Raw genomic sequence first — 25,415 nt, 5'->3', positions numbered from 1 at the left:
GCTGCCAGACCTGCTGAGCTTTTCCAGCAACTTCTGTTTTTTTTCTTCTCCTTGATGCCACACTTTGTTGAATGCAGCCTCGATATCAAGGGCTGTCACTTTCATCTCACTCCTGGAATTCAGCTCTTCTGTCCATGTTTGAACGAAGGCTGTAATGAGGTCAGGAGCTGAGTGGCCCTGGCGGAACCCAAACTGGGCGTCACTGAGCAGGTGCTGCTTGATAGCACTGTTGATGACACCTTCCATCACTTTACTGATGATCGAGAGGAGACTGATGGGGCAGTAATCGGTCCAGTTAGTTTCGTCTGACTTTTTATGTGCAGGACACACCTTGGGAACTTTCTACTTTATCAGGCAGCTGCATTAGCTTGGCTTGGAAAATGGTAAGTTCTGGATCACAAATATTCAGTACTAAAGTTGGAATGTTGTCAGGGCTCATAGCCTTTTAGAGCGTCCAGAGCCTTCAACCATTTCTTGATATTATGTGAAGTGAATCAAGTTAGCTGAAGATTGGCATCTGTGATGCCTGCAGCCTCTAGTGAAGATGAAGATGGATCATCCACTTGGCACTTCTGGCTGAAGTTTGTTGCTTCAGTCAATTGCACTAATGTTCTAGGCTTACCCATCATTGAGGATGGGGAGAGATAGTAGGAACTGCAGATGCTGGAAAATCTGAGATCACAAGGTGTAGAGCTGGATGAACACAGCAGTCCAAGCAGCATCATAGGAGCAGGAAGGCTGACGTTTCGGGCCTAGACCTTTCATCAGAAATTGGGGATATTTGTGGAGCCTCCTCCTCCAGTGAGTTGTTTAATAGTCCACCACCATTCAATACTGGATGTGGTAGGACTGCAGAGCTTAAATCTGATCCATTCATTGTGGAATTGCTTAGCCCTGTCTATCACATAGTGCTTACACTGTTTGGTATGCAAGTAGTCCTGTGCTTTAAGCTTCATTGATCACAGAAGATCATAGAGTCCCTACAGTGTGGAAACAGGCCCTTCAGCCCAACAAGTTAATACCGACCCTCAGAGCATCCCACCTAGACCTATCCCCCTATCACCCACTGAACACTATGGGGCAATTTAACATGACCAATCCACCTAGCCTGCACATCTTTGGACTGTGGGAGGAAACCCACGCAGACACAGGGAGAATATGCAAACTTCACACGCAGTTGCCGGAGGATGGAATTGAACCCGGGTCGCTGGCGCTGTGAGGCAGCAGTGCTAACCACTGAGCCACCGTGCCATCCTCGTCAGGTTAATATCTCACTCTTAGGTATGCCTAGTGTTACACCTGCCATGGCTGCTTGCACTTTTTATTTAACCACAGTTGATTCCCTTGCTTAATATCAATTATATACCCAGCTGCTTTGGGCTGTCACACAGAACATAGAACAGTACAGCACAGTACAGGCCCTTCGGCCCACGATGTTGTGCTGAACTTTTACCCTAAAACTAAGGTCTATCTAACCTCCACTCCTACCTTACACTATTATCCATATGCCTATCTAATAGCCGCTTAAATGCCCCTAATGAGGCCGACTCCACTACCCTCTCTGGCAATGCATTCCACGCCCCAACCCCTCTCTGAGTAAAGAACCTGCCTCTGACGTCTCCCCTATATCTACCCCCGCTCACTTTAAAACTATGCCCCCACGTAATAGCTACCTCCACCCAAGGAAAAAGTCTCTGGCTGTCCACTCTATCTATACCTCTGATCATTTTGTACACCTCTATCAAGTCGCCTCTCATCCTTCGTCATTCTCAAGAGAAAAGCCCTAGCTCTGTCACCCTTTCCTCTTAAGACCTTCCCTCCATTCCAGGCAACATCCTGGTAGATCTCCTCTGCACCTTTTCCAACGCATCGACATCTTTCCTGTAATGAGGCGACCAGAACTGGACACAGTACTCCAGATGTGGCCGAACCAGGGTTTTGTACAGCTGGAGCATAACTTCACGGCTCTTGAACTCAATTCCTCTATTAATGAAAGCTAACACACCATACGCCTTCTTAACACCTCTATCCACCCGGGTGGCAGCTTTCAGGGAACTGTGGACATGAACCCCGAGATCCCTCTGCCCCTCCACACTGCCAAGAATCTTTCCGTTAACCCTGTATTCTACTTTCAAGTTTGTCCTTCCAAAATGAATCACCTCACATTTTTCAGGGTTAAACTCCATCTGCCACTTCTCAGCCCAGCTCTGCATCCTATCAATATCCCTTTGTAACTGAGAACAGCCCTCCGCACTATCCACAACTCGACCCACCTTCGTATCATCTGCGAACTTACTGATCCACCTTTCCACTCCTAGATCCAAATCATTTACAAAAATCACAAATAGAAGAGGACCCAGAACAGATCCTTGTGGTACACCACTCGTAACTGAGCACCATGTTGAATATTTTCCGTCCACTACCACCCTTTTGACTTCTAAGGTTCAGCCAATTCTGAATCCAATCTGCCACATTTCTCCCTATCCCATGCCTCCTTACTTTCTGCATGAGCCTACCATGGGGAACTTTATCAAACGCCTTACTTAAATCCATGTATACCACATCCACTGCTCTACCTTCATCCACATGTTTGGTCACCTCTTCAAAGAATTCCATAAGATTTGTGAGGCATGGTCTACCCCTCACAAATCCACGCTGACTACCACGAATCAAACTGTGCCTATCCAAGTGATCATAAATCCTATCTCTCAGAGCCCTTTCCAATAATTTGCCCACCACTGATGTAAGACTAACTGGCCTGTAATTTCCAGGGTTATCCCTATTCCCTTTTTTGAACACGGGAATGACATTTGCCTCTCTCCATTCTTCCGGCACTGTACCCATGGACAGTGAGGACGAAAAGATCGTCGCCAAAGGCCCTGCGATCTCTTCCCTCCCTTCCCATGGAATCCTTGGATAAATCCCGTCAGGCCCGGGGTTCTTCTCTATCTTCAAGTTCCTCAAAATTCCTAGTACATCTTCCTTACTAACATCCACCTCCTCTAGCCTACCAGACTGTTTCACACTGTCCTCCCCTACAACTAAGTCCTTCTCAGTTGTGAATACCAAAGAAACGTATTCATTAAGGACCTTTCCTATCTCTTTAGGCACCGTACACAAATTCCCGTTACAATCCTTGATCAGCCCTACCCTTTCTCTGGTCATTCTCTTATTCCTCACATACGTGTAAAAAGACTTGGGGTTTTCCTTGATCCTATCTGCCAAGATTTTCTCATGTCCCCTTATAGCTCTCCTAAGCCCTTTCTTCAGCTCCTTCCTGTCTAACTTGTATCCCTCTAGAGCCTTTTCCAGTCTTTGTTTCCTCAACCTTATATAAGCATCCATCTTCCTCTTAACCAGTCGTTCGACCTCTCTTGAGAACCAAGGCTCCCTCACTCGACCGCTTCTTCCCTGCCTGCTAGGGACAAACAGATCGAGCACACACAGTATGCATTCCTTAAACAATCTCCACATTTCAATAGTGCTCTTCCCTGACAGCGTCTGTTCCCATTTTATGTTACCCAGTTCTTGCCTAACAGAATTATAATTACCCTTCCCCCAATTATAAACCTTACCCTGCTGTACGTAACTATCCTTTTCCATGACTATGCGAGGAGTCAGGGAAAATGAGTGAGATTCTTAATGAGTACTTTGTGTTAGTATTCACTGAGGAGAGGGAAATGATGGATGTTGAGGTGAGGGATAGATGTTTGATTACTCTAGTTCAAGTCGGCATAAGGAGGGGGTAAGTGTTGGGTATTCTAAAAGGCATTAGGGTGGACAGGTCCCCAGGTCCGGATGAGATCTATCCCAGGTTACTGAGGGAAGTGAGAGAGGAAATAGCTGGGGCCTTAACAGATATCTTTGCAGCATCCTTGAGCACGGGTGAGGTCCCGGAGGACTGGAAAATTGCTAATGTTGTCCCCTTGTTTAAGAAGGGTAGCAAGGATAATCCAGGTAATTATAGACCGGTGAGCCTGACGTCAGTGGTGGGGAAGATACTAAGGGATAGGTTCTATTTACATTTGGAAGAAAATGGGCTTATTAGTGATAGGCAGCATGGTTTTGTGCAGGGAAGGTCATGTCTTACCAACTTGATAGAATTCTTTGAGGAAGTGACGAAGTTGATAGATGAGGGAATGGCTGTAGATGTCATATAAATGGACTTCAGTAAGGCATTTGATAAGGTTCCCCATGGTAGGCTGATGGAGAAAGTGAAGTCGCATGGGGTCCAGGGTGTACTAGCTAGATGGATAGGGAACTGGCTGGGCAACAGGAAACAGAGAGTTGTAGTGGAAGGGAATTTCTCAAAATGGAGAACTGTGACCAGTGGTGTTCCACAGGGATCCGTGTTGGGACCACTGTTGTTTGTGATATACATAAATGATCTGAAGGAAGGTATAGATGGTCTGATTAGCAAGTTTGCAGATGACACTAAAATTGGTGAAGTAGCAGATAGTGAAGGGGACCGTTGGAGAATGCAGCAGAATATAGATAGATTGGAGAGTTGGGCAGAGAAATGGCAGATGGAGTTCAATCCAGGCAAATGCGAGGTGATGCATTTTGGAAGATCCAATTCAAGAGCGAACTATATGGTAAATGGAAAAGCCCTGGGGAAAATTGATGCACAGAGAGATTTCGGTGTTCAAGTCCGTTGTACCCTGAAGGTGGCAACGCAGGTGGATAGAGTGGTCAAGGAGGCATACGGCATGCTTTCATTCATCGGACGGGGTATTGAGTACAAGAGTTGGCAGGTCATGTTGCAGTTGTATAGGACTTTAGTTCGACTACATTTGGAATACTGTGTACAGTTCTGGTCACCACATTACCAAAAGGATGTGGATGCTTTGGAGAGGGTGCAGAGGAGGTTCACCAGGATGTTGCCTGGTATGGCGGGCGCTAGCTATGAAGTAAGGTTGAGTAGATTAGGATTATTTACATTAAAAAGACGGAGGTTGAGGGCGGACCTGATTGAGGTCTACAAAATCATGAGAGGTATAGACAGGGTGGATAGCAAGAAGCATTTTCCCAGAGTGGGGGACTCAATTACTAGGGGTCACGATTTCAAGGTGAGCGGGGGAAAGTTTAAGGGAGATATGCGTGGAAAGCTCTTTATGCAGACGGTGGTGGGTGCCTGGAACGCGTTGCCAGCGGAGGTGGTAGAGGCAGGCACGATAGCGTCATTTAAGATGTATCTAGACAGATATATGAATGGGCAGGGAGCAGAGGGTTACGGATCCTTGGAAAATAGATGACAGGTTTAGATTGAGGATCTGAATCGGTGCAGGCTTAGAGGGCCGAAGGGCCTGTTCCTGTGCTGTAATTTCTTTGTTCTTTGTACTATTGTAAAAGTAACAGAGTTATGATCACTACCGCCAAAATGCTCTCCTACCAACAGGTCTAACACTTGGCCCGGTTCATTGCCAAGCACCAAATCCAAAGTGGCCTCTCCTCGTGTTGGTCTATCTACATACTGTATCAGGAATCCTTCCTGAAAGCACTGGACAAAATCCGCTCCATCTAAACTATTACAACTAAAACATTTCCAATGAATATTTGGAAAATTGAAGTCACCCATGACGACTTCTGCACCTTTCCAGTATCTGCCTCCCAATCCGCTCCTCCACTTCTCTGCAACTATTAGAGGGTCTATAAAAACCCCCAACAAAGTGACTGCTTCTTTCTTGTTCAATGTACAAATTTACAAATTCAAATCTGTTACCAAAACACACATTCCTTACATTCAATGTGTTTTGTTTTAATGAAAGTGCAGTTCTGATCATAATTGTACATCCATGTAAGATCAGTGTATCATTTTCCAAAGGTGTTTGTTATTGTCCACACAACCGATTTTGGGAGGAAAATTATAGGTCATGGAACTGAACGGCCAGTAGCAATATGGATACAAGACTGGCTGAGAGATAGGATACAGAGAGTAAAGGTTAATTACAATATTCTGGGCTGGAAGCAGGCTTGTGCTGGATCTCCCCAGGGGTTGCTATTGGGACCCTTGCTTTTTCTGACAGATATAAACGATCGAGATATTGGGATGCAGGGGGCAATTTCAAAGTTTAAGGATGTTGTACAGCTCAGGAGAATGGTAAACTCTAAGGAAGACTAGAGGGATTACAACTTGTTTTTGACTGGTGCAGACTTGATGGATCTTTATTGGTGCTACACTCTTGTATATATGCCAGGACAGGAGGTTGCAGATTGTGTTCAATTCTGCTGCTGCTGACCCACAGTGCTTCATGCATGTCCAGTCTTGAGTTGGTTGATCTGTTTGAATTCACTTCCATCTGGCACAATGTGGAGTGTATCCACAATGTGAAAGCGGGGTTTGTCTCCACACGGGATGTGCTGTGGTCACTCCTACCGGTACTATCATGGACTAAAGCATCTGCAATAGCTGCAGGTGAGAATGGGACTACGTATGTTTTACACCACTTGTTGATTTTGGTTTGATTTATTGTAGCCACATGTACCTAGGTACAGTGAAAAGCTTTACTTTGTGAGCAGTACAAGCAGATCTTAGCAAACAAGGACATACAGATCATAGGGCGCTTAGACAGAGCGAGGCATATTAGTTACGGCTGCGTAAGAAGTGCACGAACCAAGATCAACATTATTTGAAGTTAGAGAGGTCCATTCAGCAATCTAATAACAGCAGGGGAAAAAAAAACAGAAGTTGCTGGGAATAACAGGTCTGGCAGCATCTGTGAAGAAAAAATCAGAGTTGACGTTTTAGGTCCGGTGACCCTTCCTCAGAACTTAACAGCAGGGAAGAAGCTGTTCTTGAACCTGTTAGTGCGTGTGTTCAAGCTTCTGTACTTCTGCCTGACCGAAGAGGTTAAGAGAGATCTCTGCCACAAGCCACAGACCCAGTCTAGCAGCTTTGTCCTATTGGACTGGACCAGCTCAGTCAGTAGTGGCCAGGACATGCTTCATGATGGACATTGAAATCCTCTACACAGAATACATTCTGTGCCCTTGCCACCCTCGGTTCCTCCTCCAAATGGCATTTGACATGGAGGATGACTGATTCATCAACTGAGGGGTGGCAGTATATGATAACCAGCAGGAGGTTTTCTTGCCTACGTTTGACCTGGTGCTATGAGACTTCGTGCGGTCTGGAATCACTTAAGGACTTGTGTTGTGCTGTCACCTTTGTCGGCTCTGAACTGGTTGTGGGACAGGACGTTCTCAGGGACGTGGATTATTTTGGCTGCGCCATATTCTGCAAGTACAATCCCATGATAATGTTAAGCAATTGACTAGTCTGTGAGACAGCTATCCCAAATTTGGCACGAGCTTTCAATTGGTGGCAAAAAGGACTTTGCAGGATTGACTGGCCTGTGTTTACCTTTGTCATTTTCAGTGCCTATATTAGTGCCAGGTGATACATTGACTTAATTTTTTTTTGCAGTTTTTAGTGGTTTGATACAACTGAGAGGGCAGTAAAGAGTTAACCATACTGCTGTGGGTCCAGGTAAGGACAGTAGATTTCCTTCCCTGAAGGGCATTAAAGACCAGATGTCTTTCCTTGTTGCAGTAATCATCATGAGAATTGTACCCATATTTTGTTTTGAATTCAAATTCAAATTTGAACCCTGGTCCCCAGTCCATTACCTTGGTGCCCATATTAGTACTCCAGCAACAATAACACCACATATTCACCTCCCCCAAGACTGATCTTCTTTTGCTTCTATTTTGTTTGTACTTATGTTTGTAATGAAGCAAGTGTGTGTTTATAACAATGCCTGTTAGCTCCGTTGTCACCATTACCAAGACTGGCTTTCAGTTGCAGACTTTATTACAGGACTTCCCAAAGTCGGGGTCAGAAATTCAAGTGGTCCAAGGCAGCAGTAGCAAATCCCAACTCTCCTGCTCTCCTGTCTTCTCTACTATCCTCGCCACTACTCAATAAGGGATCATGACAAGTTCCAAATGTCAAAATGGGGCCAGAGTGGTGAAGAGAATGAGAAGTACTACTTTAATTAATCAAATGTAATTGCCATGGTAGAATTTGAGCACTTGTTCCCAGAGCACTTATCTGGCATTTCCAGATTACAAGTCCAGTGACCACGGTGCCATCCACTTTCCCAGGAGTTGCTGAGCTGCAACAGTGCATTTTCTAGACGATACACACTGAACCCACTGTGTGTCAGCAGTGGGGGGAATAAACATAGGGGGTTCTGATCAAGCAGACTACTCCATCTTGGATGCTGTGAAAATTAGCGTTTTTAACTTGATTGTGTGCCTACAAAACTTGTAACCGCACACATCTTCTTTACCATATGGTTTTAACAAGGTCTTAACAAATGCCGCTCTTTTTCTTCTTAGCTTTCCAAATTGTCATTTGGTAGTGCCAAAATTGAGCTTTTCTGAAATAAGACTCATTTTGTTGAAGTTTCCCTCTTGCGCTCATCAGGGCAATTCATAAGAAATACCAGTCTAAAGGGAAAACAACTTACAAGCTGTATGAGCGGACAGTGTTTTACTGGCAAGTAGATTCTAATTGGTAGAGGTATTGTGTGTACAATTCACTGGTTAATGACAACTGATTGTTAACAGCCAAGCTTTGTTTAAACGTTGTAGCCTATGTGCTAATATACACCGCTTCCAGTATGCCCAAGTGCACTGCAATGCAAATCAAACTGACAATCCTAAACTGGTTTTTCAGTGTAATTCTTTGCGCACTCAGAATTATTTAGTCAATATTGCCCTTTTGTGGAACCACATCTACCATTGGACACTGTTGAGAGTTTTACCAATCTTCATTAATGTTTAAAAATCTGAAACTATAAAGTTATTTGCAACCTAACATGGACAAATAGTACATTTGTGTTTTCTTTTGTGTTGGAAGTGATTGGGTTTTTTTCATTAACACAATGAAAATATTATCCCATGTTTCTCACTGTTGTATAGTCCTCCATAGAAGTAAAGGGTTTTTTTTTCAGAGAGGGGAAAGGGAATAGTGGAGAAGGATATGTATAAGAAATACATCATGTCATATGTTTTCAAGAAAAAAAGTGCAGTATCCTTTTTGCCATTTTGTACATCATTCAAGTTGAGTTTTATTTGAGAATGAGTTTTCACTGACCTGTGAGCTCTGAAAGAATGATCATAGCTTTATTCTGTTGTGTGTCAAGCGCAATGTCCCACTGCTGTTTATCTAGGACCATTTCCATTTAAAGTACTGTATTTAATGAATCTATTCCCACAGTTCTTAACTTACTGTAATTGGAGCTGTGACACAGTGATCATTCATTCCCAGCCAGTAGGCAATTACACCAGTCAGGGTACATAAATAAGTTACAGAAAGACAAGGCACCTATAGTCTTTGAAACCAGTATTTCTAGCACATGAAAGACTATTGTGCTTTTATGCATTTTCTAACAGTTTCTTATGACTCTCTCCTATCATTTTGCAGTTCCAACAGTTGATGTTTTCCAGACATCAACAAAGGATCGATTCGGACTGGGACATCAGTTGAAAAAGTAAGACATTTTAGAGAGCAGTGATACCAGCATTTCCATAGCATATTGCACTGTCTGATTCACTGCCTTTCAAAATGAGATGTTAAACCAAGGTCCTATGGCATCATTTCGAAAAAGAGCAAAGCAGTTCCTTTTAGAGTTCTGGTCAATATTTATCCTTCAATCAACATCAGTGAGGCAGATTATTTGGTCATTATTACATTGCTGTTTATGGTTCCATACTATTTGCTGATTGACTAAAGCAATATTTATAGGTTAAAAAGTGCATAATTGACTGCAGTGCACTCGAGACATCCTGAAGTCATGAAAAATGTCACATAAATGTAATTTGTCATTATTGAAAGGTGTTATTTTAATGCAAGTTGTTGTTGGAACGTGTTGTATAAAAACAAATTATTGTTGTTGCTCTGAGATTAATGAGGCAGAAAGCATTATCAGACACTGGTAGTACTGAATTCCAGATGTACCCTGTCTGGCTATAATTAGCAGTTTTTAAATCTATCTATATTGACAGTGTGCATCTGTCAGAGCCATTGGAGAAGATCTGCAGTTCAATGTATGAGTTACAGTTGCAAAACTGTTACAACTGTCACTCCAGAATTTACCCTGCTATGGGCATTTGAGTGATTCCCTAATACTGGCAGTTTTACATAATGTAGAACCGCAAGCAAGATCTCAACTAGCTGAATGCCCATTGGTCGACATGTCCTATAGTACAATTTATTTGTCAAGAGAGACAGTGTTTTCGCTTTGGTCATTCAACACAAATAAGAATACCTGTTCAGTAGCTGATTTTTGAGCTGAGATGAGAATCTGTGGAATGGGAATTTGAATGAATGTGTCCAGATTTCTGGTGAAGCAGTTCACAAGTCTCTGTGAGTGGTGCACATTAGGAGTGAGCCAGCTGAGGCAGAAACTTGGATAAAAGTAAGTTTAAGTAAGCAGATAGAATTACTTACAGTGGATGAATGGATGTGGATACGTGATATTTTAGCTGGGCTATACACACAAATAAATTGCCAAGTTGGAGCATGAATAATGCTTTAATGAGCTGGAACTGAATTGTAGTTCTGAAACTAGAGAGACTAACACATATTTCATTTCCACAACAAATTTGACATTTCCAGTTTATTACTCCTACAGAATAATGCAGACTTTTGTTACACATCAGTGGAAGCAGAACAGCAAAGAGAAGCTCAACTGTCCCCATGGTAAAAAGATTAGTGAGAAGAAAGTGAAATCTCCTCTACACATTTTTTCATCATTGCGCAGGTAATGTGGCAAATTTGAGGAAAGTTCAACTTCACTGATATTAAATGTGCTTTGAGGCCGGACATTGATGTGTCACTTTCTAATCACAAATGTAAAAGTATTGTTGGAAGCTTGAGACAACCAAGTATGGAACTCAAGGCAAGTGCAAACAATCAACATTTCTTGCCTATCAGCCATATATCCAAGTATGATAGAGCAACATTTTGCTAAGGCTTTCTTTGATCAGGTCTCAGTCCCTTGGTATCTGACAGTGTGATGTAGTTCGCAAGGCATGTTCTTGCTTAATTAGAACATTTGTACAGTGAACCCTTTACTCTTTATAATTTAGTGCCCACTCTGTCACTAGGTGATAGCCTCACAAAGCACATTTAAATATCCGTAACCATACCATTATTTATATTAATGATCATAGATACATAAAAAATTACAGCACAGGAGGAAGCTATTAATAGTCATACAGCCTCTCCATGTTGTTTGACTCTTTGGCCCATCAAGTCTGTCCTGGCTTATGTACAGTAATCCCATTTTCCAGCACCTGACCCATAGCTTTGAATGTTATGACATTTCAGCAGCTCATCCATGTACTTGTTGCAAGTTTGTGAAATATCCCACTTCTATTACCAACCCAGGCAACGCATTCCAGATTCCCAGGACCCTCTGTGTGCAAAATTTCAACCCATTATGTCTTTGCTAACTAGAAAAGAACTCCCCAGTCTCATCCTGTTTTTCCAGCTTTTGGTCCATAAACCTGTAGGTTACAAGATCTCAGGCTGTATGTGGTGTGAGGGATGCAGGGAGAACGAATGAAAACCCTGAGTCACCTCTACAACGAGCACCCAATGCTATTTAAACGCAATCAGGCACTTAAGTGGGAAGTGACAGGTTCCCCAAAGAATTAAGTCCCAGTTGGCGGGAAATCCTGAAGTGATGGCTACTGCCTCTGATGTACTGAGGCCTTCAACAGCAATCGCCTCTGAATCCCTGAAGAGAAGTGAGTGAGGCAGGTTGGGAGACATTGGGTGTGGGGTTGCCGGTGATGGATGGGAGAGCGGTCAAGTGCAAAGGCAGTGGGCTGTCTCTTACAGACCACCCTTTCCTGTTGCAGGGTCTCTCAATCAGAGAACTACATGTGCTTTTAAATCTGATAGGTGTATTTTTGCCACCAGCAACTTTCCAGGCAGTGTGCTCCGGACTCTCACCACCCTCTAGATGTAAAATTAATAAATCAATTCCCTCTTATTCTCCCAACTATTTTAAGTTCTGCTTAATGACCTCTCTTATAAGGAAAATTTTCACTCTATCTGGGAACCTCATAGGGCAGAGTGTTATCAGGCTCTGAGTGACATGGGCTATGATAAAATCAATGGTAGAATTGAACGAGAAAGGCAATAAATGCTGGTCTAGCCAGTGATGCCCACAACCAAGTGTGAATAAAAATAACTGTTGTTTAGGGGATCTCTCTCAGGGCTTTAACATTCTTCCTTAAATAAGGTGTCCAGAACTAAACACCATACTCTAAATATGCTCTGACCAATGATTTGTAGAGGTGTAGCATCACTTCCTTGCTTTTGTACTCTACGCCTCTATTTATAAATCCAAGGATCCTATAAACCTTTTTAACAACTGTTCCAACTTGCCTGCCCACCTTTAGAGAATCATGCATGTGAGCCTCTAGGTCCCTCTGCTCATGTACTCCCCTTTAAATTTGTACCATTGAAACTGTATTGTCTATCTGTGTTTCTTCCACCAAAATGCATTACCTCACATTTCTCTTCATTGAAATTCATCTAGCATTGTTCCAACTAATCAATGTCTCCTCTGAAGTTGCTCAGTATCATCCTCACATTCACTATTCTCTCTAGCTTAGTATCATTTTCAAATTTAGAGACTCTGCCTTCAACAATCATCTCCAAATTGTTTATAACTCGGGAAAAGCAAGAGTCCCAACACTAATCCCTGAGAAAGGCCACTTTCAACTCTCTTCAATCTGAGAAATGCCCAACTATACCAATTCCCTGTTTCCGATCCTTTAGCAAACTTAGAATCAATAGTGCCAAGGACCCATCAATCGCAAACATTCCTGATTTGCCAGTCAACCTGCCATGTGATACCATATTAAATGTTTTCTAAAAGTCCAAATATACAACTATCCTCATCTACTGCATGTCAACTCATCAAAGAACTCAATTAAATTTGTCAGACATGACCTGCCCTTGGCAAAGCCATGTTGACTGTCTAGTATTAACTTATTTTTCTCTGTGTATATTTATCTTATCCTGTATGTACTCTCCATCAGTTTTCCCACTTGCTGATAGGTCTATAATTTCCTGATTTATCCTTTGACCCTTTCTTAAACAATGGTGTCACATTTGCAGCCCTCAAGTTCCCCAGCACTAATCCTTTGTTCAGAGAATCCCGGAAAATTTCTATCAATGGCTACACGATTTGTTCCCTTACCTCTCTCAGCAACCTAGGATGTATTCCATCCAGGCCTACCTACCTGAAGTACTGCCAGCCTTTTTAGCACCTCTTCTTTATTTATCACCTGCACTGCTCAACACCCATGTTTTCAACTAGGCCATTGGCACCATCTTCTACTTTTGGTAATGACAGAAACAAAATATTAATTTAGTACCTTTGCCATGTCCTTTGCTTCAGTGAGCATCACACCCTGCTTGCAGAGTTGAGAAGGACATTAACTTTCTTCCAACAGCTGTCTGGAGGAATGCCGTGCCTAAGGCTGCTCTAACTTGCGTGGCAACCTCGGGTGAGGCAGGCATGGTCTGGTGATGTGGCCTCCATGGCCGATCCTGGAGCAAGAGGAAGTCACATCAGTCCAGCAGGTGCTCCAGGACAATGCCAATAAAGTAGGGAGCCAGTACCCCGTGTCTGCCATTTCTGAGACAAATATTAGGAACAGTGCAGGCTGGCTCCAGACTAACAGGGCTTGCCCAGGTGCTCCACAGGCTTTTGAAAATGGTGCCAGAAATGATGCCATTCAATTGCAGGATCTCTGGTGAGTGTTAAGTTGCTCTGGGAACAGTGTGTAGTAAGATTAGGCAGACATTGGACATATGCTTGCCTTAAGGGCTGAAATGCCAATTAAACTTAAGATACAGCAAGAGAACCTGCTTAGTCTTGTAGCAAGAATGACTGGTCTAAACTCAGTGTAACTTGCATTTAGCCAAAAAAAAAGCCACGTAATTCAACCCATAGTTTTATCTTAGTCTCCTCTGTTCCAAACACAACGACCCAGTTTATCCAAACTTTCCTCATTGGCAAAATTCTCTACGCTTGTTAACAACCATAGTCATTGAGTCATCGAATTCCACAGCTCAGAAAAAAAAGGCCTTTTGGCCCATTAAGCCTGTGCTGGTCAAAGACAAGCACCCAATATCCCAATTCCATTTTCCAGCTCTTAGCCTGTAGCCTCGTATGCCTTGGCATCATAGGTGCACATCAAAATATTTCTTAAATGTTACAACGGACTCTCCCACCCCATTCCTCTAACCCTGCATTTCCCATGGCTGATCCACCTTGTCTGCAAATTCGTGGACTCTATGTGCGATTTAGCATGGCCAATCCGACCAACCTGCACATCTTTGGACTATGGCAGGAAACCAGAGCACCAGAGGAAACCCACGCAGACACAAGGAGAGTGTGCAAACTCCACACAGTTTTCTGAGAGTGGAATCAAACCCAGCTAACCACTGAGTCACCGTGCTCTCCACCCAGGCAACATCCTGGTAAATCTCCTTTGCATCCTCTCCAGCACATTCACATCCCTCCTATAATGTGGATTCCAGAAATGCACACAGTTGTAACTACACTCTTCCTGTCACGTGATGATCAGAACTGTATGCTGCATCTTAGCTATGGCTAAATTAGCACTTTAAAGAGTTTCAGCATAACTTCTATGTCTCAGTTAAATTTATCTATTATCATTTTTACAGAATGTGGGAATCTTTGACAATGCCTATTCCTACATTGCCTTGGACAAATAGTGATGCATCATTTTATTTGCACTGTAGTAACCAGAGTTTTGGAGGTTCACCCTCAGTGTGATGCTGGGTGGTCTATCTGATTTTCGTCTTATTAGATATTTTCAGAACAGTTTGATACAGCTGAGTGGCTTGTTAGATCATTTGAGAGCATTGGCACATTGCTATAGGTTTGAAGTCACATGTAGGCCAGATTAGGTAAGGCTAACATATTCCCTTCCAAAAAAAGGACATCATGGTTTTATGACAATCTTCTAGTTTCATGACACCATTGCTTAATACAAATATTTTTATTCCAGATTTCTCTCTTTAACTAAATTTAAATTGCCTGGCTGCCTTGATAATATTTGAATTCACATCCCCAGATCAATAGACCATGCCCCTGGATTGCTAGTGCAGAAACATAACCACTGTGCTACTATTCCACAATAAAGATAAGTATGCCAAATCCAGTTTTTAATTACCTAGCTACCTGTCCTGTTAGCTTCGGGAATAAAATGACATGCACTCAAAGGCTCAGCTATACGTCTAGATTTATCACTGTCCAACCATTGTATTGCCTTGCCTTGTTTAGCCTCCAAAAAAGGCATGACCTAGCACTTCCCCAGATCAAATTCCATTTACCACTTTTCTACCCACCTGACCAATCCACTTATATATCCCTGCAGTATACAGCTTCGTTTATCACTTTCAACCACAACCAATTTTTGTATCATCTGAAAACTTCTTAATTGTGCTTCCAATGTTTGTCTAAATTATCTGCAGATACTATGAAAAGCAAGCACATAATACCGCACATATTGGAATCAGCCTTCCTCTCATTGGACCAATTTTACTGGGTCCAACTGACACTATGCTTTGAATCCCATCAGTTTTCACCTTTGTGACCAGTCTTCTATAGTAGACGTTGTCAAAAGCCTTGCTGAAAATTAATGAAAATTACTTCAACTATCTGACTGTTTTTGGTCTCCCCCTTATTACAGTTCAAAAGATGCCATCAGGTTAATCTGAAACAAACTTCCCTGAACAAATCCACGTTAAATGACCACACTTAATCTGTGACTTTGATTGCTGATTTATAGTGTGTTCCTCAGATATTTTTTCCCATGAATTGAGTTCAGATTGACTGGTTTGTAATCACTTAATCTACCTTGTTCTCCATTTTTAAACAATAGAGTCACAGAGATGTACAGCATGGAAACAGACCCTTTGATCCAACTCGTCCATGCCGACCAAATATCCTAAATTAATCTAGTCCTATTTTGCCAGCATTTAGCCCATTTCACTCTGAACCTTTCTATTCGCATACCCATCCAGATGCCTTTTAAATATTGTAATTGTACCATCCTCCATCACTTCCTCTGGCAGTTCATTCCATACACACACCACCCTCTGCAGGAAAAAGTTGCCCCTTTTACATCCCTTTTAAATCTTTCCCCTCTCACCTTAAACCTATGCTGTCTAGTTTTGAACTCCCCTGCCCTGGGGAAAAGAACTTGACTAATCATCCTATCCATGCCCCTCACGATTTAATAAACTTCCATAAGGTCACCACTCAGCTTCCGATGGTCCAGGGAGAAAAGCCCCAGTCTATTCAGCCTCTCCCTATAGCTCAAGCTCTCCAACCCTGGCAACATCCTTGTGAATCTTTTCTGAACCCTTCCAAGTTTCACAATATCATTCCTATAGCAGGGAGACCAGAACTGAACGCAGTATTCGAATCAGACAGTGGCGAGAGAGCGAGAGCAAGGGCAAGGGAGGGAGGGGAGATAGAGAGGGGGTTAGAGACAGGGACAGAAAGAGAGAATGGGGAGAGTCAAGTCAAGTGAATTCCCTCCCTAATGGCATTGTGGGTCAACCCACAGCAGGTGGACTGTCTTCTTGAAGGTAGCTCATCACCACCTTCTCGAGGGCAACTTGAGATGGGCAAGAAATGCTGGCCAGCCAGCAACACCCACATCCCACAAATGAGTAAAGAAAAAAAGTGAGATAAATAAGCTGAGACACAGGGAAGAACAGACATAGAGTGACTATGAGATGGACAAATGAATGATGCTGAAATAATAAGGTGCACGTAACTGGGTGATTGTAGAGTCCAGAATTAACTTCATAACCAAAAATACTGGCCCCATGCTCACACAGTATCCAAGCCATATAGTTGAATAAAGATGCTTAATTGATGTTAGCAGTCCTCAAGATCTCCTGAATCTTCTTAGCATCATTGTGTCACAGGAAGTTTTGTATTTTCATCTGCTCATCTGGCCTCACTGTGGCCCCACCCAATAAAGCCCCAACATACATAAGACTTAATATTATGGAGCTGAAGTTTCATACTTCTTGAAATATTCATGTGCATCTGCCTGTAATAATGAGGCACAATTCAATTAACCTTAAACATCTGGCAGGTTTGAATGACAACCTATAATTTCCAGTTCTGTTTAATAAGTTCTATGCTGTTTCTTCAGCAACTGCTATTCTTCTAACCATTACATTAATTGCCCATCCATAATACCTCTAATCATTTGATCGTTTCATGATTTTATCATTAACATCACAAGCACAAACTGAATATACAGTTCCTCGGAAATATGGAAATATTCTAGCCAGCTTATGAGTGCACAGCTTCTGGAGAAAGATGTCAAATCTACACTGGTTTAAACGCTCAGGCCACCAACATCCAAGCCTGAAGTAATTTTGAGCGCCTAATTGTTGAAGGTGACTCAACGTTATTCCTCCCAATGAAAGTGTCAGTGACTCTCATTAATACTTTTGATTGACCAATTACGTCATTGGCATTCTTGTCATCAGAGGCAATCAGTGAAGTAAATGTACTTTTTTGTTGAGTTATGTTTTGTATAATGTGAAAAGATTAATTAATTGCCTCCGAGTTAAGGCATCTTGATGAAACATCAATCATAATATGATTGGATTTTACATCCCCATAAAATATTGTGGAGAAAACCTGTATTTTAAACCTAAATAAGGGCATCTATGTTCAACATGAAAGCTGAAGTGGACTGGCATACCCGTCTAGGGGATAAATTATTAGAGACATATTGGCAGACATTTAAAGTGGACATTTGAGAATACTCAGATGAGGTATATTCCTAATACGAAAGAAACAAAAAACAAAAGGGAGGATCTACCATCCACTGTTAACTAAAGAAATTAGAGAAGACTTAAAGAAAAAAGCATATAACTGTGCAAAAATGAGTGGCAGCTCAGGTGATTGGTCAAAATATAAAGAGTGTTGGCGAATGCCTAATAGGTTGATTTGGAGGAAGGAATTAGATTTTGAGGGCAATCTAGATCAGAATGTGAGAACAGACAGAAAGAAATTATTCAGATATTTCAAAAGGAAAAGAGTAAATCAAGTGCATGTTGGTCCTCTAATCTGTGAGAATTGGGAGTTAATCAAAGGTAATAAGGAAACAGCAGATGAAATGAACAGAGGTTTGCTACTTGGCTTCACTACAAATACAAATAATACCAACATTGTAATCATAGTTATGAATTGGTTGGTGAAATGGAGAGAGGAACCTGGTGAAATTACAATCCCCATGAGGGAAATGGTATGAAGAAACCTGGTAGAGCTGTGGACTGACATGTCTCCAGATGCTAGGGTCTTAAAAGAGCTTGCTAATGAGATTGTACTTGCGATGATATTTTACCAAAATTCAGAAAAAGGCTCCATTACACTGGCAAATAGCAAATATAACACCTCGATTCAAGAAGGGAGGTAGAAAACTGGATACTATAGGTCAGAGATAGTAGGAACTGCAGATGCTGGAGAATCCGAGACAGCAAGGTGCAGGGCTGGATGAACACAGCAGGCCAAGCAGCATCATAGGAGCAGAGAGGCTGACGTTTCGGGCCTAGACTCTTCATCAGAAAAGGGGGAGGGGAAGGGGGTTTTGAAATAAATAGGGAGAGAGCGGGAGGCGGATAGAAGAGGGATAGAGGAGAGGATAGGTGGAGAGGAAACAAACAGGTCGAAGAGGCGGGGATGGAGCCAGTAAAGGTGAGTGTAGGTAGGGAGTTAGGAAGGGGATAGGTCAGTCCAGGGAGGACGGACAGGTCAAGGGGGCGGGATGAGGTTGGTCGGTAGGAGATGGAGGTGCGGCTTGAGGTGGGAGGAGGGGATAGGTGGGAGGAAGAACAGGTTAGGGAGGCAGGGACGAGCTGGACTGGTTTTGGGATGCGGTAGGGGGAGGGGAGATTTTGAAACTTGTGAAATCCACATTGATACCATTGGGCTGCAGGCTTCCCAAGGGGAATATGAGCTGCTGTTCCTGCAACCTTCGGGTGGCATCGTTGTGGCACTGCAGGAGGCCCAGGATGGACATGTCGTCTGAGGAATGGGAGGGGGAGTTGAAATGGTTCGCGACTGGGAGGTGCAGTTGTTTATTGCGAACCGAGCGTAGGTGTTCTGCAAAGCGGTCCCCGAGTCTCCGCTTGGTTTCCCCGATGTAGAGGAAGCCACACCGGGTACAGCGGATGCAGTATACCACATTGGCAGATGTGCAGGTGAACATCTGCTTGACGTGGAAAGTCTTCTTGGGGCCTGGGATGGGGGTGAGGGAGGAGGTATGGGGGCAGGTGTAGCACTTCCTGCGGTTGCAGGGAAAAGTGCCGGGTGTGGTGGAGCTGGAGGGGAGTGTGGAGCGGACAAGGGAGTCACGGAGAGAGTTGTCCCTCCGGAAAGCAGATAAGGGTGGGGAGGGAAAGATGTCTTTGGTGGTGGGGTCGGATTGCAGATGGCGGAAGTGTCGGAGGATGATGCGTTGGATCCGGAGGTTGGTGGGGTGGTACGTGAGGACGAGGGGGATTCTTTTTTGGTTCTTATTGCGTGGACGGGGTGTGAGGGATGAGGTGCGGGAGATGTGGGAGACACAGTTGAGGGCGTTCTCGACCACCGAGGAGGGGAAGTTACAGTCCTTGAAAAACGAGGACAACTGAGATGTACGGGAGTGGAATGCCTCATCCTGGGAGCAGATGCGGCGGAGGCGAAGGAATTGGGAATAGGGGATAGCATTTTTGCAGGAAGGTGGGTGGGAGGAGGAGTATTCTAGGTAGCTGTGGGAGTCGGTGGGCTTGAAATGAATATCGGTTTCTAGGTGGTTGCCCGATATGGAGACAGAGAGGTCCAGGAAGGGGAGAGAGGTGTTAGAGATGGTCCAGGTAAACTTAAGGTTGGGGTGGAAGGTGTTAGTGAAGTGTATGAACTGTTCGAGCTCCTTGTGGGAGCACGAGGCGGCGCCGATACAGTCATCAATGTAACGGAGGAAGAGGTGGGGTTTAGGGTCGGTGTAGGTACGGAAGAGGGATTGTTCCACGTAACCTACAAAGAGGCAGGCGTAGCTTGGGCCCATGCGGGTACCCATGGCTACCCCCTTTGTCTGTAGGAAGTGCGAGGAATTGAAAGAGAAGTTGTTGAGTGTGAGGACGAGTTCGGCTGAGCGGATGAGGGTATCAGTGGAGGGGGACTGGTCGGGCCTGCGGGACAGGAAGAAGCGGAGGGCCTTAAGGCCATCTGCATGGGAATGCAGGTGTAGAGGGACTGGACATCCATGGTAAAGATGAGGTGTTGGGGACCGGGGAATTGGAAGTTCTGGAGGAGGTGGAGGGCGTGGGTGATGTCACGGACATAGGTAGGGAGTTCCTGGACCAAGGGGGAGAAAATGGAGTCTAGATAGTTGGAGATCAGTTCGGTGGGGCAGGAGCAGGCGGAGACAATGGGTCGACCAGGGCATTCAGGTTTGTGGATTTTGGGAAGGAGATAGAAGCGGGCAGTGCGAGGTTGGGGAACGATGAGGTTGGAGGCCGTGGGTGGGAGGTCACCGGAGGTGATGAGGTTGTGGATGGTTTGCGAGATGATGGTTTGGTGCTCAGGGGTGGGGTCATGATCAAGGGGGCAGTAGGAGGAGGTGTCGGAGAGTTGGCGTCCGGCCTCGGCGATGTAGAGGTCAGTGCGCCATACTACAACTGCGCCTCCCTTGTCCGCGGGTTTTATGGTGAAGTTGGGATTGGAGCGGAGGGAGCGGAGGGCTGCACGTTCTGCGGGGGAGAGGTTGGAGTGGGTGAGACGGGTGGAGAGGTTGAGGCGATTGACATCTGATATGTAGAATTCAAAAGAATTGAGCATCAAAGGAACTATAGCTGGGCACTTAGAAAAACTCAAGGTCGAGTCAGAATGATTTTGTCAGAGGGAAATCATGTTTAACCAATTGTTGCAGTTATTTGAAGGAGTAACTTTTACACTGGCTAAAGGGAAGCCTGTAGAAATCCTAAGATTTCCAGGAGGCACATCAAAGATTATTGCAGAAAGTAAAAGCTCCCAGTGGAGGAGATAACATACAAGCTGAAATAGATGGGGACAGTCTAGAAGAAGCTTCCTTTCAGTTTGAGATTAATGTGAGTTTTATTCTGTATTTAACCCTGTTTTGTACCTGTCCTGGAAGTGTTTGATGGATCACTGTAGAGGAGACTTCACTTTCCGTTTAGAAGAGTAGGTAGAAAATTGGCTGGATGGCAGAAAACAGAGTATGTACCAGGAGCTTTGTTTGATTGACAGGTACAGATTGACAAGTGATGAGTAGAATCCTGCAGGGCTCTGTCCTAGTCTGAATTAAATGAAGGCATGGTAGCTGAATTCACAGTTAACACCAGGATAAGAAGCAGAGTCTGTGGCAAAATTGCTTAAATATATAAAATATTTAGTAAATGGTTAAAAATCTGGAAGATGGATTAAAGTGTGGATGAATATGAAATATGAAGTTATTCACTTTTAGGAAGAATAAAAAAGCAGAGTGTTAGTGAAATGGAGAATTACTGCAGAATTTCAAAATACAGAGGGATTTAGGTGTCCCAGTGCCTGAGCCATAAAAATTATTATTCAGGTACAACATGGAATCAAGAAGGCTAGTGGGTTGCTAATCTTTATTGTAAGAGGAATTGAACATAACATTAAGATTGGTACGCTTCAACTATGCAGCTGTGATGAGACCACATCTTGAACACTTTACATCCATTATTTAGGGATGCCAGTACACTGGTCATGGTTCAGAGGAGGTTTACTAGATTGATACCTGGTATGAGTAGGATTTCTTCTGAAGACAGGCTGGGAATATTTTAACTGCAGTTGAGAAGACTGATGGATGATTTGAATTGTCCTGCCAAGGTAGAGTTGGGAAGAATGTTTCCTCTTGTGGGTCAGTCCAGAATTAGGAGGTATTGTTTTAAAAGTAGAGATTTCCCCTTCAGGACAGAGGTGAGGATGCTTTCCTCTCAGAGAGTCGTGCGACTTTGGAATTCTCTGCTTCAGAAAGTGGTGGAAGTGGGGTCATTGAATTTTTTTTTAAGACAGAGGCAGATAGATTTGTGTTAGGCAATGAGATAAAGAATTATCAGGAATATATGAGAATGTGGAGTTTGAAACACAAACAGATCAATCACTATCTTATTGAATAGCGGAGGAGGTTCAAATGGACTAATACTGCTCTTATTTTGTGTGTTCACGATCCATCCATTGTCCAGAACATCGGTATCTATAAGTCAGTTGCTTTCAGATGTGTGTAATGTGCATTATTCTAATTTATAAAGTATAAATATTGTTATTAGAGCCACATGTCCTAGATCCATTTGCTGTTATTAATATGTATTTGAATATATGCAAATGTCTCATGAGTAGTTTCTGTCCCTTAGACACGTTTAGAGATACGTTAATTTTGAAACTGACTGTAGCATTGCCTCAATTCTAGGTCGCCAAGTTATCCTCCACCTGGATGTGGGAAAAGCAAATCAAAGTTGAAACCAGAACAGGATGGAATTACCAAGTCTCAGAAACTGTTAAAGAGGAGCTGTTCAAATGCTATCAAGGTGGAAGATGGCTGTGACTCCAAACCCCACAAACCTCTTGGCCGTTCTTTCACCAGTGACACCAGAGCTGAACAGGCTAATTCTACAAAGCCACATAAACTTTTAAGTCGGTCATGTTCTGCTACCGTGAGGCTAGATGAAAATCTTCCTTTGAAGCCCCATAAGTTGCTGAGCAGGACATGTTCTGGTGACCCCAGATGTGAGCACAACAGTGCCCCAAAGCCTCATAAGCTGCTGAGCAAATCCTGCTCCAGCACTCTGAAGACAGAGGACTCAGATGGACTGAAACACCACAAACTGCTGAGCAGATCCTACTCTAGCAATGCCAAAGTGGGTAAAACGGAGCTGTGTAAAGAACCCACTTCTGAGGGTAGAAGACTCTCACTTACCTCAGGTCTTATTGGCATATTAGCGCCTTCCTCTTCATCACAGCCTACAGTACGTATTTCTTTAATTTTTACTTTTCTCTTAATGTTTTTCCTGAATGTGAATTTAAGGACGACATTTCATACAATTCAAAAATCAGCATGAATAAAGGGTGGAGGAGCACAAGGTGAGTTTGTCTGACCTAAATGTTTCTCTTCAGGATGAGTGGCACCAATGTCTAGTTCAAAATTAATTTATAGTTTTGAAGTTAGAAACTACATATCAAAATTGCTGTGGTTTTACACTGTATCTAGATCTGTGCTGCATACACAGAAAATATTTTCAACCCAAGCAGACCTATCTTTATCTTGTGAACATTATTATTGTTGGTGTTCTCTAAATCATGTATCCCAAGAGTGTGAAGCCAGCTCCTCCACTGCCACTGAATATTTGAAGTTGAACATTGGAGGTCACAACTAAGCTGCTGTTTGGAATGTTGATTAACAGAGACTCTCTGCAAAAGTCTGACCTTGGCCATTTCTTCTCAATGACAGGAATCTCTTCTATTGTTGTGTACACAGTATCATTCAGAGACTTGGGCATCTGGTAATTTAACTGCGTAGAGTTAGAAAAATTGAGGACAGAATCCTTTTTTTTAAATGGGAAGGGAACTTAAGAGGATAATTTTGAGTTCATCTATAGGAGCTTCAGATAAAATTGAAAGGCACAGGAGAAAAGGACAAATAAAGTGAATGTGAGTGAGCATCATTTCTCATGTTTTCATGGAGCCCACATTCCCTTCATTGGAATTAATGAGAAATACTGTTGCCTTGACCAATTATTCTATTAGAACTTGACAAATGAGTGAGACGAAGGTCACATTTTTCAAACAGTTCCTTTAAGTGAAAAGCCAATAAAGAAACAAATACTAAAAATAATGAGTCAAATTTGACTGCGGCAGGGCATCTAACTGCATCCCCAGAGGGAGTCAGACTGGAAGAAATGGTAGCCAACCAGTTACTGGGGCCAGTAGAGAGCAGTGATTCCCAATAGACTTCATCCCTATGTTTTTGGGACGGGGAAAGTCTGGGCAGGGCATTGTGGAGGTGTGTGGATGAGTTTGGTACTGACAGCATTCTGATTGTGGCCAGCAGTTAGAGATAGTTGTCACTGGTAGCTCATTATCACCAGTTCTTGATGGAGGGGCAATGTGGGCTTTGTGAGATTTCTGGTAAAACTCGACAAGAAGTCTACCAAATCGCTGCACCGTGCATGCTGTGGCCAGCTGGTACGGTGAGGTTCACATTAAGGGGGATTATAGCTTATAAAACTGCATTATTAGCAGCTTAACTTGACTCATTAATATTAAACTTCCAACATGAACAAACACACCCAACAAGCTTGGAGCATTGACAGGGCTGACAGGAAGAATCTTTTCTCCTTGATAAAGAGATCAGTGACCAGAGATTGAAGGTAAGGGACAGGTGTTTAGAGGAGACATCGGGAAAATTTATTCTTTTCACTCAGAGGGTGGTGGGAATCTGAAACTCACTACCTGTGAAGGTGATAGAGGCAAAAACCATCGTAACATTTAAGAAGTATTTAGATGTAGCCTTGCAATGCCAAGGCACTCAAACCTACGGGACAAGTGCTTAAAGTGGGTTGAAAATAATCAGGTGGTTGGTGTTGACCAGTGCAGACTCGATGGGCCAAAGGGCCTTTTTTCTTCGCTGTAGACCTCCATGACTCTAAGCTAGATGCTGACAAATCTTGACATGGAATTCAGAGTGGTTTGTCACTAGCTGCAAGGAGCCTCCATGTTGCTCAGCATCAGGGCACATTCGATAGGTACCAGTCGGGCACAGCCCTCTTCAGCGGACATTGGCATCCAACATTTGCCAACCCTTCATGACCTCCAGTCCATTTGCAGACACTGAGGGAGCATTGACTTGCATTGAAAGGTGCACCAGCAGCTAGAATTGAAAGGCTGCCGCAGGGACTATTTACAGACAAAGACAGACACTCAGCTCACTGATTGGACCAGGTTATAACTCCGGGCTGCTTACTTGCTCTCTTAGTGCTCAGTCACTTAGCACCCGCTACATGCATTCAGCGTCTGTGTCCTATGTTACTTTGCCAATTAGCACAATCACACAACCAGGAAGCTTGTCTTGCTGGTCAGTAGTCCTCAGTCTCGGGGGGCACATAGCTTGCCATTTAGCAATGTGCTAAGTCAATCTCAGACCTGTTCCATGTGCCAACAGTTTATATGGCAAACCCAACACATCTGCAGAAAACAGCCAAGTCTCAACATTTTACGGAAGTAGTCAAAGAACACAGTGGCACCCGTCCATCAGAGGATCACAGCTCAGCCTCTGATACCAGTCCAGGGAATTAG

General features: G+C 43.4%; 1 protein-coding gene across 1 annotated transcript in view; it reads left to right on the top strand.

The window, feature by feature from the left end:
• LOC125482937 (protein mono-ADP-ribosyltransferase PARP8-like) overlaps positions 1–25,415 on the top strand; it is a 37,404-nt gene that overhangs the window by 9,128 nt on the left and 2,861 nt on the right. Inside the window, exons 5-7 of the mRNA XM_048595859.1 lie at positions 9,434–9,500; positions 10,644–10,772; positions 22,534–23,089. Of these exons, the coding sequence (XP_048451816.1) occupies positions 9,434–9,500; positions 10,644–10,772; positions 22,534–23,089 (752 nt within the window). The remainder of the gene's footprint in view (positions 1–9,433; positions 9,501–10,643; positions 10,773–22,533; positions 23,090–25,415) is intronic.

The sequence above is a fragment of the Rhincodon typus genome, chromosome 1 (genome assembly GCF_021869965.1).
Source record: "Rhincodon typus isolate 14 chromosome 1, sRhiTyp1.1, whole genome shotgun sequence".
Lineage (NCBI taxonomy): Eukaryota > Metazoa > Chordata > Chondrichthyes > Orectolobiformes > Rhincodontidae > Rhincodon > Rhincodon typus.
The sequence above is the reverse complement of the archived record's forward strand: the minus strand, read 5'-3'. Positions and strand labels throughout refer to the sequence as shown.